Raw genomic sequence first — 15,526 nt, forward strand, 5'->3', positions numbered from 1 at the left:
GGTGCAAAACTCTCTGGATCAGGCCAAAAAAGTGAACTATTCTCTTTTTGGTGGGCAAGTCCAACAGCTTCAAAATCTGTTCGACTTGCGTAACGATGGATCGATGTTATGCTTATGCGACTCCTCCGTGATGGAAACGAAATGGAATAATGAAAGTGTGTTAACACTAGTTTACCAAAGACGTCACCACAGGGCCAGTGTATTCGTATTGATCGTCCTTCCTCAGAGATTCCCTGGGGCTGCATTGGGATGTTGTTGTCCAAGTCAGGTTTTCTAAAAACAACCTTTGGAAAACTCTCGACATCTTTGAGCCCTAAAGATCAGCTTTGTGAGCGTGTGTTCTGACACGTACCGCTTCCGGCTATCCACCTTGATACAATGGTTGAAGTCTTACAGGACACTGATTTATCCGCCTCGATCAAATCAAACGGACGGTATACTCAATAGAACTGAGAGGTCCTACGTATAAAACATTCAGAAAGAAGAGGAGTGTGGTCATTAGCATAGTCTTCCTGAGTGTCGCATTTGTTTTTTGTTTATTATGGTGTGCAAATTTCCCCACATCAGATATATTTGGACATCAACCAATGGTTGTTTACGCGTGTTGCTTGGAAGCATCACCAATGTATATTATTTCCCAAACCCCAGTCATCAAGCTTCAGCACATACGCTGCTTCGTTTGCTGTCCATGATATTCAGGTGAGCAAACCCTTCCAGGTGGTGATCTTCCGGTTTCCATAAAGCGCGATGTCATTATTGGTAAGTAGGTCCACATAGATCCTCCTAACTCGATGGGCTGGGTGCCCCCATTTTTAAGAGCCTCCTGGCATGTGAAATAATTTTGGGATCGTCTAATACTTTGAAACACTATCCCAGAGTATATAATACAATGACACATGTATTCAAACAGGCATAGAGGTAAGTTACTGCTATGACACAGTGAGTGAATGGGTAAGACACTGTTTTTTTCACTGTGACATATAGCCCGGCTTGTTGATAAATCGATAGCGCTGTTTGCCGGAAGCCCTTATCTATGCGGACAGTTTACAAAACATGCATTGTACGTGATAGGCAGACACATTTGGGAACCTAAAGAAGCAGATCTTAGTGGTTGCTCAGAATCTGAACAAAAAACTAGTTGATCCAAATAATCATGTTAGCTCGTCGGATGAACAAACAATCCAAGAAAATCACACCGGATTTCCATAAGATGTTTTTATGTTCCGCAATTCTAAATCCTGGATTAGAAGCATAATGTTCTTGAAAGTGTCCTAACATTCCACTGGATACGAATTGCGGGTACATGCCGGGTGTTTTTTATATCTAGTGTCCTCGTGTGTGATCCCTCAGTGACTATACATCAACAAAGCTGTGAACTTAGCGAATGCCGTAGTGACAGTATGGGTCTCTCAGTGCGCACACACGATTTATTTTCCTGCTATTTGTCATTCACAAAGAAGCCTTCTGGATATTTTGTTCAGATGAAAAAAGTACTCGGTATAGTCTACACTAAATCATACAAACAAACGTAAACGAGTCTAGTATGTATGTATATCACATCGAAAAACAAACAGCTGTGTTGTCTTATCTGAGTATTTCATAAAATCAAGACAACACAAATGCTTATCAGGTCCGTATCCTTGACCTTAAGGTCAAAAGAAATCCATGTTTTATCGGATTGGCCACGTCGGACGATTGTAGTATATTCTATTTTATGTCATGTCTTCTGATTCCGGCTGAAAATGAAGAGCGACTCCATCGGGCCAGAGAGAGCAGCCATCTCATATAAGATTAAACCACCTGCTGTCAGAATTGAACATAAATGTGCAGATGCTAACAGAGCATATGTCAGTGGTTTTCTACGAAATTAGTTTGGCTTGTGCGGCATCTTTTCTCCTCAGGATGTAGGTAGATGTTCTGAAGGGGCGCCGAGTAGTGGTATCATTCATCAAAGTACTGCGTATTGGTTGTACGTATTGTGTACGGAAAGATACCGCGCTGAACGAAATATGAATTTTTACCGCTTTTTGAGGCTCTCTCACTCCTCCAAGTGTTGATGTTGTCTGCAGGTGGTGGCTTCACGACTTTGCATACAATTATCCATGATTTCGGGTACGGTTCTTGCTTCTTACTGAACGAAGCGGCTGCACAATCCACTGTGTTTCTAAATTCACCCATCTATGCGGTGAACGGTTTACGCAGTGCGAATATGAGTCGGAGAATGGCACAACAATTAAACTTGTAAACAGAGATATAGTAACGTGGAAATTGTGCAGATGATGCAGAAAGTGAATTCACTCATAACTATCGAAAATTCACATCCGTATCTGTAATCCATGCACAAAGCCTGTTAAACTACGATGGTGTTTGTTTTGTGTCCAATAGCTACGGGTTGATATAGTCATTCTATCGAATTGAAAAAACAACATGTATATCTATACTTTTCACATGAAACACAACCGCGGGAGCACAGTTCACATCTCAGACAAGATACTGAGTCAAGAATCTAGCGAGTGTCCTGCCCATCTGACGACACTCACCAAGATCTTATCATAATCGGCTGCTTCCCATTTGATCCAGGAGATAACAGGACTGAGATTTTCATTCTAACCATCCAATGTAAAGTTGAATGGGTTCCGCTTCTTTACTTCTGATAGTAATAAAGGGACGTCGCCTAAACGATACGCTTAACCTTACAAAGTACTTTCTCGATAGTGATTGTCCTGGCCAACCCAAAACTAGCACAACGAACCAACCAGGCAATGTTGCTGGCTTGTTCCAAAGATTTTACCCGACGACAAATTGTTGAAAACGCCTGGATGTTACTGTCCACTCAACTTTGGTCATCTATAATTGACAAACATCGCTGAGTTGTTCACTAAAATACGATTATTGGTGGGCGTTTTTCAACTGTAATCTATTTTACGGACTTGTGAAACAGATAAAGCTTTTAAAGCATACCCCTGTTTCTTTAGATTTTGCGTAACGAATTATGGGCAATATACTACGGTACCATTGGTTTTGAATTCCTTAAAGTTTGTTTATTGTGTAATCCAGTGTAAAAGGACTGGATTTCCAAAACTGGTTGTTACGGACTTGTGAAACAGATAAAGCTTTTAAAGCATATCCCTGTTTCTTTAGATTTTGCGTAACGAATTATGGGCAATATACTACGGTACCATTTGTTTTGAATTCCTTAAAGTTTGTTTATTGTGTAATCCAGTGTAAAAGGACTGGATTTCCAAAACTGGTTGGGATAGTTGTGATAGCGACTCAACAATCAACCTGAAGGGGTGTAGTTTCGAAGCCATCCGATTGCGACTGGTTGCTTTACATTTCACCAGAAAGGATTAACAAAGGTAAGAAACATATTGTCAAAATGAATCCCGCCAAAATGCTTAGAATAACTACAAACACAGCACAAGCTTGTCAAGGAGTGGCAGTTCCTCACACTTCCGTTTTCGTCAAAATGGTATTAGCGAGGGAGACGAGAATTTGTTTACGCCTGTGGGGAAAAAATCATGCAATTTGTTTACTCAAAATTTTGATTGCACTGAGATCCTTAATAGATGTTGAAAATGGGCTTTCCAGAATGCTTGCAAATTGAAATATCAAGGTCCTGAAAAAAATGTCCTCCATCGGAACCACATACATCCAGTGTTACCAGGGGAACCCAACTACGCTAATCAATCGAAAAGATCCTTATTGCAAAAGGGTTTTAAGTTTTGTGGCCACCGTATTTTAGAAGGAAAAAGCAATGAAATTCGGTGGTCCCGCCCCATATGCGACCTTAGTTCACCAGGTAGCTTCAAAGGAATCATAACTACCCTACTCTGCTAAGTAATCACACACCGTTACCTCCAAACAGCATCCCTCCCGCCAGAAAAAAAGAGAAAATAATATGGTGAAATGCACTCATCCGCATACCTATTTGGTTTTGTCAGGAGACTCATCTGAAACCCAGCTGAATCTCTCGTTTATGGTGTTTTCAAGTAACTGAAGATGTTGAACAAGTTCGCCCCTCGCTTCACTTGGTACAATATTCCAGATATCGTGATACATTTGTAGACGTAATAAACTACTACTAGGATTGCTGGATACTCATCGACAGCGCACGACCGATTTTCTTCATCAGGTACGTTCAGTCCCCGAGTTTCTGGAAACAACATACACAAGGGATTTGGATGGGATCCAGGTGAGTCTCCCGTCAGAATTGATGTTCAACTAAGTGTATTTCGCCAATGTCGTGTATTTTGGTTTGAAGTACAACAAAAACGTTGACAGAGACTCTGGGATTGCATCCACCTGCTGAGCCCTAATGAAGATGAAACCTGTCGTGAGCTGTTTTCAGCAACTTTATGAGTGGTGTATTACTTATATAATACGGTGATGAATCAGGAGGCTATCATTCTCATTCACACAAGTTGTATGAATTATTTGCTATATTCATGTGTTCCATCGCCATCCTCTAAGGAGTTGTCATGAGCCATCCATTAGCTTTTCTGTTTTTTTTCTGAGAAATAAAATAGATGTTCAGCGTGATTTCGATATTGAGATATTCACTTGCATCAGAGAACACGTGCACGAGAGGGTTTTTGCCGCACTAAACAAACGGGATCGGCCATAAAACGTAGGAGGAAACAAAGTGATCTTTCTAATCCATTCACAGCAAAGTTTTGAGGGATTAGAAACCTGTAGAAGTTAAATGGCAAAAACTACCGTCCTGATGTTGGACGAAAAAAGGCACAACCAGCAAACCTCCGATTTGCCTTTATACATTCTGCCCGCTTTTTTCTTAGGGTTCCTCAGGCTAATATTTTTTGTAAGCCAAAGTTATATTTTTCTCGTCGTAAGAACACTTCAAATTCTCAAGTTCAAAAAAGGACGGAATTACCTGAAAACGACGAAAAAAGATAAATGCTTGAATGCAACTCCTAGATAGGCAGCAAGAATCTCAATAATTCTTACAATGTTATGTAGTCAGTTATTAAAATTCTCAATTTAGACATAAGATATTTCACACCACTTAGTTCTACACGTGATATCGTTTATAAATCCTAGCAGTAATATATATGAAACCACTTGGTACAGAAATATTTAACGGAACTGTTCAGTTGGTGTTTTTTGGTGGGGGGATAAGTACTGGCTCTACAAATGGATATCATGCAATGATCCCGCCTGATCCGAAGGCAAATTGTTTTGACTGATACTTATCATGAGTGTTGTTTCAGAAAGCTCGCTCGCGTGTTTAGACAAACAAATAATGCACCGTCTTTTGCGTAGATGTAGAGTGGCCTGCATTTGATCACACATAACAGCTCTTTGCTCCATTTGTGTAATGATACACTTTATTACCTACACTTTGCGCCCCGTAATCGTGAGGACATTCTTTCATTTTTATGAAGACAATGTAACCAGAGAGCTGGATGCGATATATACTCTTGTGATGGCTAGTTTCTTGCGAAATAGGACAAATCCTTGTAGTAACAGTTAAGAAGAAACTTTCATTTCCTTGCGTGGTACAGTGAGCAAGCAGCGTAGCCGACCTCATCAGCTCAAATGCTCTCGCAAATTTACTGTGGCTTCGTTATTATGCTTCTTATATATATCGGCATTTTGCTGGTAGGGACGACAGTGATCGTACCTGAAGTTGATTGAAGACCCCGAAGGACAGGACTCACCGCAGATCCTAGTGGCACACATGTTATCATTACCTGGCCTGACTTCCTAGCTAAAGTTCGCGCACGTTTGCACTATGGGTTTATGTACGATAAGTCTCAGAACGTATTGAAATCACTGGTGACGCCCTACCATAATATGACGCTCAGAAGTATCTAATTTAACACTTTAACAACTCTTATCTAAATTGCTTTCCTCAAGGACATGAAGCCCGTTCTTACTGGGTTACTATGCTCTCTTATTCTTACCACTATTTACTATGGGTGTTCCTTCCATATAATACTAAGGAGATTAAATACCAGCATGTATTCCTGGTGTCATTCCGTCGCGATGAAAAATTTTGCTGTTCTCCATATATCTATAAGATTTGCGCACTCCCGACCCTTGCTTTACTGTTTCTCCTCCAGTGAATGACAGCAACAGTGGCATTTTGAAATCTGCTATTGTGTCATCCCTTAGTACCCAGGGATGAAGTGGAGTGTGACGTGCTTCTCTGCACCTCGGTAACTGATCGGCTTATACCATATCTATTTGATGCATCCAGTTTCCACCCCCGAACAGCTAGTTATCCCAGGTGTAGAAAAATGAAAAGTTCTACGAGACAGCTGAGTGTGTACGCAGTACTCAGTGTTCATACAACAGTGTAGTAAAGTTGATTTCGAGCGAACCCATTTTATTCACGTGGCCAACTATGAGAAACATAAATAACTGACACCTTTGGGAGTGGGTTCAGTCCCCTGTAGATGGTTCATGATGGCTCAGTGGCTGGAGCGCGAATTTACAGAGTGGGTTCAGTCCCCTGTAGATGGTTCGTGATGGCTCAGTGGCTAGAGCGCGAATTTACTGATCGAAATCCTCAAGCGTTGAATCTAACCTCTGCATCTAGACTGCTCCTTTTTAGGCTGGGAAAGCCTGACAGTATCTCATGCCTCATGTTTACTTCGGGCAGGGTATCACATGGGCACTGGAACTGTGGTACAGCTGGAAGACCATGTTTGCATTATTACAAAGTGTGGCCCGAAATCCGAGTCCACGATGACATGAGTTATTACTGATGTAAAATATAGGAATGATGTTGAAAATTCTTTACAGCTAACTGAACACAACTAGCAAAGGTTATGTTTCGGGATTTGATTGAGTGCTTGAAGTTAAGCATCGGTGTTGAACACTGATGTCATGCTGTCGATGAATGAATGAATGATGATGAATTGAAGTGTCCACGGGTATCCACAGGAATCTTACCTGACTAGTCCGTGGGATTTGTGCTGTGGACGATTTCACGTAGACTCAAATCGAGCAAGCCCGAGTTGATTTACAGTTCTTCGAAGAGCCAAAAGACCTCATGTTGTGCGTAAAAACGGTGATCTACCCCTATGCATGTATCAGATACATGTATATTAAAATTACCTGATTACTTTGGATACTGATACCAGTTAAATGTACAACGGGTTAACTACGGAATGTATTTACTTACGGTTACGTTTTCTGGGTTTTTGTAATCCAAAGAGGACATCGAGTACCCAAAGAGTGCTCCGTTGATTTCGTTATTGGTACGTGCTAGCGCTCGGACGTCCACAGTAATCTTACTGCACGTTGAATCAAGGGACCGGCACCAGTATATTTCGCCATTTTCACCGGATTTTGGAGAGCCTATGATTATTCTACAGAAGTAGTGTTTGTTCCAAGAGCATATCAACACTTACCCCTTATCACTGTTTGGTTTCGTGTGCCCAACAAGTGAGAAACCGAATGATGTGTTTACTGACCCCAACTTGAGTATTGGTGCATTAATGTCGATATTGAAGGAATTAGTGACAATGACGACGTGTAGTACGCACACAATATACGCTAATGTAGCATTCATCCCGAGGAGCAGTTCTACGAGTCACGTTCTATCATTTCGAAATGTGCGTGGCGTTTCAAGGCCAAAATAATAAGACTACCAGTTCAATTTATAGATTCACGGATCCACGGATTGATACACAGGATCGAGGCTATTGCCCAAGTTTCACGGGCCGGTTTTGTTCTTGTCGGTCAGTAGCTATCGTTCAAAAGAAGGGCACAAGTGAAAAAAGGGTGCAGCACTGCTCTTTATGTTCTCAGCGTGGGCAGTATGCTTGCCAGCGCGAGGATTCGCATAAATGAATGTCTAATTGTGCTTTAAACTGGGTTCTAGAAGGAACGTGGACAACCGTCAGAGGAAGGTCATCCACGCAGCTACTACCCGAAATGAGAAAAAATTTTGTCTAATGAACATGTGTGCTCTGAACTTGAAAAATTCCTTACTGTGTCCCCGCCGGGAGTTTGCTTGGTCACCGGTAAATAATGATGCAATGAGAAGGACATGTTTGAAGAGAGCCAGACACCTAAATATTTTTGACATCTGTCATCCTGATGTCCACTGGACTATTCCCGCAGTACAAGACAGAGACCTTCATTGAGCTCCTCAGAATGACATATGGACGCACTTTTCGTCATTCAGAGAAAGGCATCAGTCCATCGACCAATACTTTATATCGTCTACATTCTTTTGAAGGGCACTGCCAATTTAACCCCAGGATTCCAAGTCATCTGGCCCAAAAACGGAGTCCTCAGGAGCTCCAATGTAAACCGGCGCGGGGAAGAAGTAGGTCGATCCTACTTTCAGTCCAAATGTCCTATCTGATAGGAACACCTAAATTCAGCTTGGAGTTTCCCTTTGAATCCCGTAAGACTTGGATCGTGGACCAGACGGGCGCGTGCCGCTCTATCGAATGCATAGGAGAAGTTGATAAATATGGCATCCCACGTGAGTCTCTCACGCTTGGCTGGGGTTAGCCTGTCCATGAATGCGAGCATATTCATCACGCATGAACGGTTGGGAGTAATCTGGCTGAACTGGGGATGTCAAGTTTTTGGTAGTAAAAATATCTAGAATGGCCAGTTTCAGAACGCCTTTCATCGCCATTTGCGTTACGCTAGTGAGGAGAATGGGTCTGTAGCTACTGAATGATGGTCAGTCGCCAGTTTTGGATATTGGCTCGACAATTGTTTCCTTGCAAGCAGAAGACGGTCACTTTCGTCATCAGATAAAAACCTAGTCAGCGTGGACGCCGTTTCCTTCAGGATTCCTGGATGGCCCCAACGCTTGGAACCGGTTTGTCTTGTGTAAGAGTTGACGACTGTCCTACTTTGTGAAGACCAATTTGGTTAGGGGCCATTCGCAGCTGGACTTCGACAATATTTGGTGTGAAGAGGTCTCTTGGACAGAATAAAGGCCGGCAAAGTGTTCTCTGTAGACTTCAGACACAACTGTTTGGTCAACCGTGAATTCTCCGTTCCTGTCTATCGAGGAGAACAAAGTTGGCTTATTTCTCGTCAATGCCAAACGCATTGAACATCGCGTCTGGCTTGTGAACTTTCTGGACAATGATCCTGTATGGCTCTTTCACTGGAGCTGGTCTCAGTTTAAAATAATCACAAAATATGCTCATTCCCGAGAAGTCTGCGCGGTAGAGGATTCGAATCCGTGTTTGAGGCCCGGGGGTTCCTGGACCAGTAGCAGATGAAACCAAACTCAGCATACAGTGGTCACTCTCTCCTAGTGAGGCGGTACTTAACACCTGATCGTTGATCATTCGTTGGTGATGACCAAATCCGAGAGGGCTGTTGGTTGGCCTGCGCACTAGCTGGTGGATGTGATAACATATTGTGTGTAAGCGCTTCGTTCAAAGAACTTGGTCAACGCCCCTGAAAAATGTCCACCAGACACGATGCGCTAGAGGACCGTCCAGGAGGCCATGTGGGCGCGAAAATCACCTGCCATCGCGGGATATGTGAAGTGGCAGCTGAAAGTGTGTTGTTCGAGGATTTTTATGGGGAATTGGTCATCTTCCGGAAAACTCGGGGGACAGCGGCATACCACGCCGAGAAGAATAGAAATGATCCACAATGCGTCGCAAAATCGTGAGGAGTGGTTTCGAAGAGGACAATCAGGATGGTTCCTCCTCTCCAGCGCCGCTCTTCATTGGAGTTTCTCAAGGCTCTGCTATGGAACCACTCCTGTTTCTGATCTACGTCAACGACCTCCCAGACTTTCTTGCGAGTCCATGTCTACTTTTTGCGGACGACTTGAAACCCTGGAGTTCCTGTGCAGGTGCCCCCCAAATGGATGTATACGGTGCCAAACAGTGATCTTTGGACTGGCACCTTTCTCTGAATGATGAAAAGTGCGTCCATATGTAGTTTGGAGGGGATTCAGCGAATGCCATCGTTAGGCATGGTGAAAAGGGACCGGAGAATATCATGGGGATAGATGCTAAAAAAGATTTGGGCATCTGGGTCTCCTCAAACTTATCCTTCTCACTACAGGATTGAGAAATCGACCCAAAAGGCATTCGCAATTTTACTGGTGATCCGACGCACCTTCTCCAGTATTACCCGCATGGAATACTAAATACTCTATGGGGCCTACGTCAGACCGCTCCTGGATTACGTCACCCGTATTGTCTTTTCAGGACGCACGAAAGACATAACTCTCATTGAGCACGTCCAGCGAGCCGCTACGAAAATGGTTGCCGGCCTCAATTCCGTGGACTACGAAACCCGTCATGCGGTGCTTGTTCTCTTTCATCTGAAGTCTCGTCACCTCATAAGGGACCTAACTCTTACTTACGCCCTGTTTGAACAAAGCTTGGGAAACAGGTTATTTACCGTTGACCAAGCAAACTCCCGGCGGGGACACAGTAAGGAATTTTTCAAGTTCAGAGCACACATGTTCATTAGACAAAATTTTTTCTCATTTCGGGTAGTAGCTGCGTGGATGACCTTCCTCTGACGGTTGTCCACGTTCCTTCTAGAACCCAGTTTAAAGCACAATTAGACATTCATTTATGCGAATCCTCGCGCTGGCAAGCATACTGCCCACGCTGAGAACATAAAGAGCAGTGCTGCACCCTTTTTTCACTTGTGCCCTTCTTTTGAACGATAGCTACTGACCGACAAGAACAAAACCGGCCCGTGAAACTTGGGCAATAGCCTCGATCCTGTGTATCAATCCGTGAATCCGTGCTCAAGGTGGCTCTTGAGCTGATTGAGTGTTTTGTTTGTTAACTGCTGCACAATATACGCGGATACAACTAAAGATGATTTGATCTAGTCTGTCATCGTTTACGCCTTTGTTCTTTCCTTTTATTTTTCCATGTTTCCTCCCTTATTCCACTGCCTGTGAAGATGTGACAGAGTGAAAATGATCTTTAGATGACTGTTTAACCGCCGAGATGGAGACTTTTGAAGCAAACGGGTGTCTGAATATTAAAGATGAGTGAAGTTCCTGCTGGGAAGGCATAATAATGAGGTAGCAGATTGAAGTTAATTTGTTGGCGTCAAAGCGGACGCTGAGGATTTTGTGTTACAGAAGAAGTTGGATAATGCAAGGCATGTTCGCTATTTGCTCACCACGAACACACAGAACATACCTGACTTTGAAGACAGTGGAGTATCTGTCACTCACGGATTCTCTGGAAGTCGTTTCATTGGTTCGTCGCTACTTAAGTGTAGAATGCTGAGCAGCCAATTTTTGATTTTTGCGGTGCTCCCTGACACCCCTTGTTAAGGCTACCGTAGTTTTGACAGTTCCAAACACAAAAGGGAGAACTGGTTTCAGAAGTCAAGGATGAAATTTCCAGGAAAGCGGGCAAAATTATGCAACAAACCTCGGCTGCCCACGTCCGTGGCGTCATCAAATGAGCAAACCTGTTACCGACGGGTGCCGTCCAGTTGGTACCCAATGTAACGATTAGCTGAATGTTACCTCCTTGGTTGGTGTTGTGATGTTCTCGATGACAGTAAATGGCGAAGAACAGGTAATGGTGGGTTCNAGCGTGGACAACCGTCGGAGGAAGATCACCTACGCAGCTGCTACCCGAAATGACAAAACAATTTGCCCAATGAATGTGTGGGCTTGAAAATCTTCTTACCCTGTCCCCCCTGGTGTTTGCTGGTTCAGCGGTAAAAAACCTGTTTTCCAAGCTTGGTTCAAACAGGGCATAACTAAGAATTAGGTCCCCTATGAGGTGACGAGAATTCAGATGAAAGAGAACAAGCACCGAAAGACGGGTTTCGTAGTCCACGGAATTGAGGCCGGCAACCATTTTCGTAGCGGCTCGCTGGACATGATCAATGAGAGTTATGTCTTTCGTGCGTCCTGAAAAGACAATATGGTTAGCGCACTCAACGAGCTGTGACTTGGGCCCCATTGGGAATTTTGGATTTCATGCGAGTAGTACGAGAGAAGTTTGCCGCATGTTTCGCAGGATGGTGGATTACTTCTGAGACAATTTCTCATGATGCAATGAGAAGGACATGTTTGAAGAGAGCCAGACACCTAAATATTTTTGACATCTGTCATCCTGACGTCCACTGGACTATTCCCGCAGTACAAGACAGAGACCTTCATTGAGCTCCTCAGAATGACATATGGACGCACTTTTCGTCATTCAGAGAAAGGCATCAGTCCATCGACCAATACTTTATATCGTCTACATTCTTTTGAAGGGCACTGCCAATTTAACCCCAGGATTCCAAGTCATCTGGCCCAAAAACGGAGTCCTCAGGAGCTCCAATGTAAACCGGCGCGGGGAAGAAGTAGGTCGATCCTACTTTCAGTCCAAATGTCCTATCTGATAGGAACACCTAAATTCAGCTTGGAGTTTCCCTTTGAATCCCGTAAGACTTGGATCGTGGACCAGACGGGCGCGTGCCGCTCTATCGAATGCATAGGAGAAGTTGATAAATATGGCATCCCACGTGAGTCTCTCACGCTTGGCTGGGGTTAGCCTGTCCATGAATGCGAGCATATTCATCACGCATGAACGGTTGGGAGTAATCTGGCTGAACTGGGGATGTCAAGTTTTTGGTAGTAAAAATATCTAGAATGGCCAGTTTCAGAACGCCTTTCATCGCCATTTGCGTTACGCTAGTGAGGAGAATGGGTCTGTAGCTACTGAATGATGGTCAGTCGCCAGTTTTGGATATTGGCTCGACAATTGTTTCCTTGCAAGCAGAAGACGGTCACTTTCGTCATCAGATAAAAACCTAGTCAGCGTGGACGCCGTTTCCTTCAGGATTCCTGGATGGCCCCAACGCTTGGAACCGGTTTGTCTTGTGTAAGAGTTGACGACTGTCCTACTTTGTGAAGACCAATTTGGTTAGGGGCCATTCGCAGCTGGACTTCGACAATATTTGGTGTGAAGAGGTCTCTTGGACAGAATAAAGGCCGGCAAAGTGTTCTCTGTAGACTTCAGACACAACTGTTTGGTCAACCGTGAATTCTCCGTTCCTGTCTATCGAGGAGAACAAAGTTGGCTTATTTCTCGTCAATGCCAAACGCATTGAACATCGCGTCTGGCTTGTGAACTTTCTGGACAATGATCCTGTATAACTCTTTCACTGGAGCTGGTCTCAGTTTAAAATAATCACAAAATATGCTCATTCCCGAGAAGTCTGCGCGGTAGAGGATTCGAATCCGTGTTTGAGGCCCGGGGGTTCCTGGACCAGTAGCAGATGAAACCAAACTCAGCATACAGTGGTCACTCTCTCCTAGTGAGGCGGTACTTAACACCTGATCGTTGATCATTCGTTGGTGATGACCAAATCCGAGAGGGCTGTTGGTTGGCCTGCGCACTAGCTGGTGGATGTGATAACATATTGTGTGTAAGCGCTTCGTTCAAAGAACTTGGTCAACGCCCCTGAAAAATGTCCACCAGACACGATGCGCTAGAGGACCGTCCAGGAGGCCATGTGGGCGCGAAAATCACCTGCCATCGCGGGATATGTGAAGTGGCAGCTGAAAGTGTGTTGTTCGAGGATTTTTATGGGGAATTGGTCATCTTCCGGAAAACTCGGGGGACAGCGGCATACCACGCCGAGAAGAATAGAAATGATCCACAATGCGTCGCAAAATCGTGAGGAGTGGTTTCGAAGAGGACAATCAGGATGGTTCCTCCTCTCCAGCGCCGCTCTTCATTGGAGTTTCTCAAGGCTCTGCTATGGAACCACTCCTGTTTCTGATCTACGTCAACGACCTCCCAGACTTTCTTGCGAGTCCATGTCTACTTTTTGCGGACGACTTGAAACCCTGGAGTTCCTGTGCAGGTGCCCCCCAAATGGATGTATACGGTGCCAAACAGTGATCTTTGGACTGGCACCTTTCTCTGAATGATGAAAAGTGCGTCCATATGTAGTTTGGAGGGGATTCAGCGAATGCCATCGTTAGGCATGGTGAAAAGGGACCGGAGAATATCATGGGGATAGATGCTAAAAAAGATTTGGGCATCTGGGTCTCCTCAAACTTATCCTTCTCACTACAGGATTGAGAAATCGACCCAAAAGGCATTCGCAATTTTACTGGTGATCCGACGCACCTTCTCCAGTATTACCCGCATGGAATACTAAATACTCTATGGGGCCTACGTCAGACCGCTCCTGGATTACGTCACCCGTATTGTCTTTTCAGGACGCACGAAAGACATAACTCTCATTGAGCACGTCCAGCGAGCCGCTACGAAAATGGTTGCCGGCCTCAATTCCGTGGACTACGAAACCCGTCATGCGGTGCTTGTTCTCTTTCATCTGAAGTCTCGTCACCTCATAAGGGACCTAACTCTTACTTACGCCCTGTTTGAACAAAGCTTGGGAAACAGGTTATTTACCGTTGACCAAGCAAACTCCCGGCGGGGACACAGTAAGGAATTTTTCAAGTTCAGAGCACACATGTTCATTAGACAAAATTTTTTCTCATTTCGGGTAGTAGCTGCGTGGATGACCTTCCTCTGACGGTTGTCCACGTTCCTTCTAGAACCCAGTTTAAAGCACAATTAGACATTCATTTATGCGAATCCTCGCGCTGGCAAGCATACTGCCCACGCTGAGAACATAAAGAGCAGTGCTGCACCCTTTTTTCACTTGTGCCCTTCTTTTGAACGATAGCTACTGACCGACAAGAACAAAACCGGCCCGTGAAACTTGGGCAATAGCCTCGATCCTGTGTATCAATCCGTGAATCCGTGCTCAAGGTGGCTCTTGAGCTGATTGAGTGTTTTGTTTGTTAACTGCTGCACAATATACGCGGATACAACTAAAGATGATTTGATCTAGTCTGTCATCGTTTACGCCTTTGTTCTTTCCTTTTATTTTTCCATGTTTCCTCCCTTATTCCACTGCCTGTGAAGATGTGACAGAGTGAAAATGATCTTTAGATGACTGTTTAACCGCCGAGATGGAGACTTTTGAAGCAAACGGGTGTCTGAATATTAAAGATGAGTGAAGTTCCTGCTGGGAAGGCATAATAATGAGGTAGCAGATTGAAGTTAATTTGTTGGCGTCAAAGCGGACGCTGAGGATTTTGTGTTACAGAAGAAGTTGGATAATGCAAAGCATGTTCGCTATTTGCTCACCACGAACACACAAAACATACCTGACTTTGAAGATAGTGGAGTATCTGTCACTCACGGATTCTCTGGAAGTCGTTTCATTGGTTCGTCGCTACTTAAGTGCAGAATGCTGAGCAGCCAATTTTTGATTTTTGCGGTGCTCCCTGACACCCCTTGTTAAGGCTACCGTAGTTTTGACAGTTCCAAACACAAAAGGGAGAACTGGTTTCAGAAGTCAAGGATGAAATTTCCAGGAAAGCGGGCAAAATTATGCAACAAACCTCGGCTGCCCACGTCCGTGGCGTCATCAAATGAGCAAACCTGTTACCGACGGGTGCCGTCAAGTTGGTACCCAATGTAACGATTAGCTGAATGTTACCTCCGTGGTTGGTGTTGTGATGTTTTCGATGACAGTAAATGGCGAAGAACAGGTAATG

General features: G+C 44.1%; 1 protein-coding gene across 1 annotated transcript in view; it reads right to left on the reverse strand.

Annotated features, from left to right (window-relative positions):
• T265_01999 (hypothetical protein) overlaps positions 1-7,543 on the reverse strand; it is a gene marked incomplete at both ends in the record, with an annotated part of 89,681 nt that extends 82,138 nt beyond the window's left edge. The window contains 2 exons of the mRNA XM_009166137.1: positions 7,154-7,340; positions 7,383-7,543. Coding sequence (XP_009164401.1) covers positions 7,154-7,340; positions 7,383-7,543 — 348 coding nt within the window. The remainder of the gene's footprint in view (positions 1-7,153; positions 7,341-7,382) is intronic.
• Between the last annotated feature and the right edge of the window lie 7,983 nt (positions 7,544-15,526).

Source organism: Opisthorchis viverrini (genome assembly GCF_000715545.1).
Source record: "Opisthorchis viverrini unplaced genomic scaffold opera_v5_22, whole genome shotgun sequence".
Classification (NCBI taxonomy): domain Eukaryota; kingdom Metazoa; phylum Platyhelminthes; class Trematoda; order Opisthorchiida; family Opisthorchiidae; genus Opisthorchis; species Opisthorchis viverrini.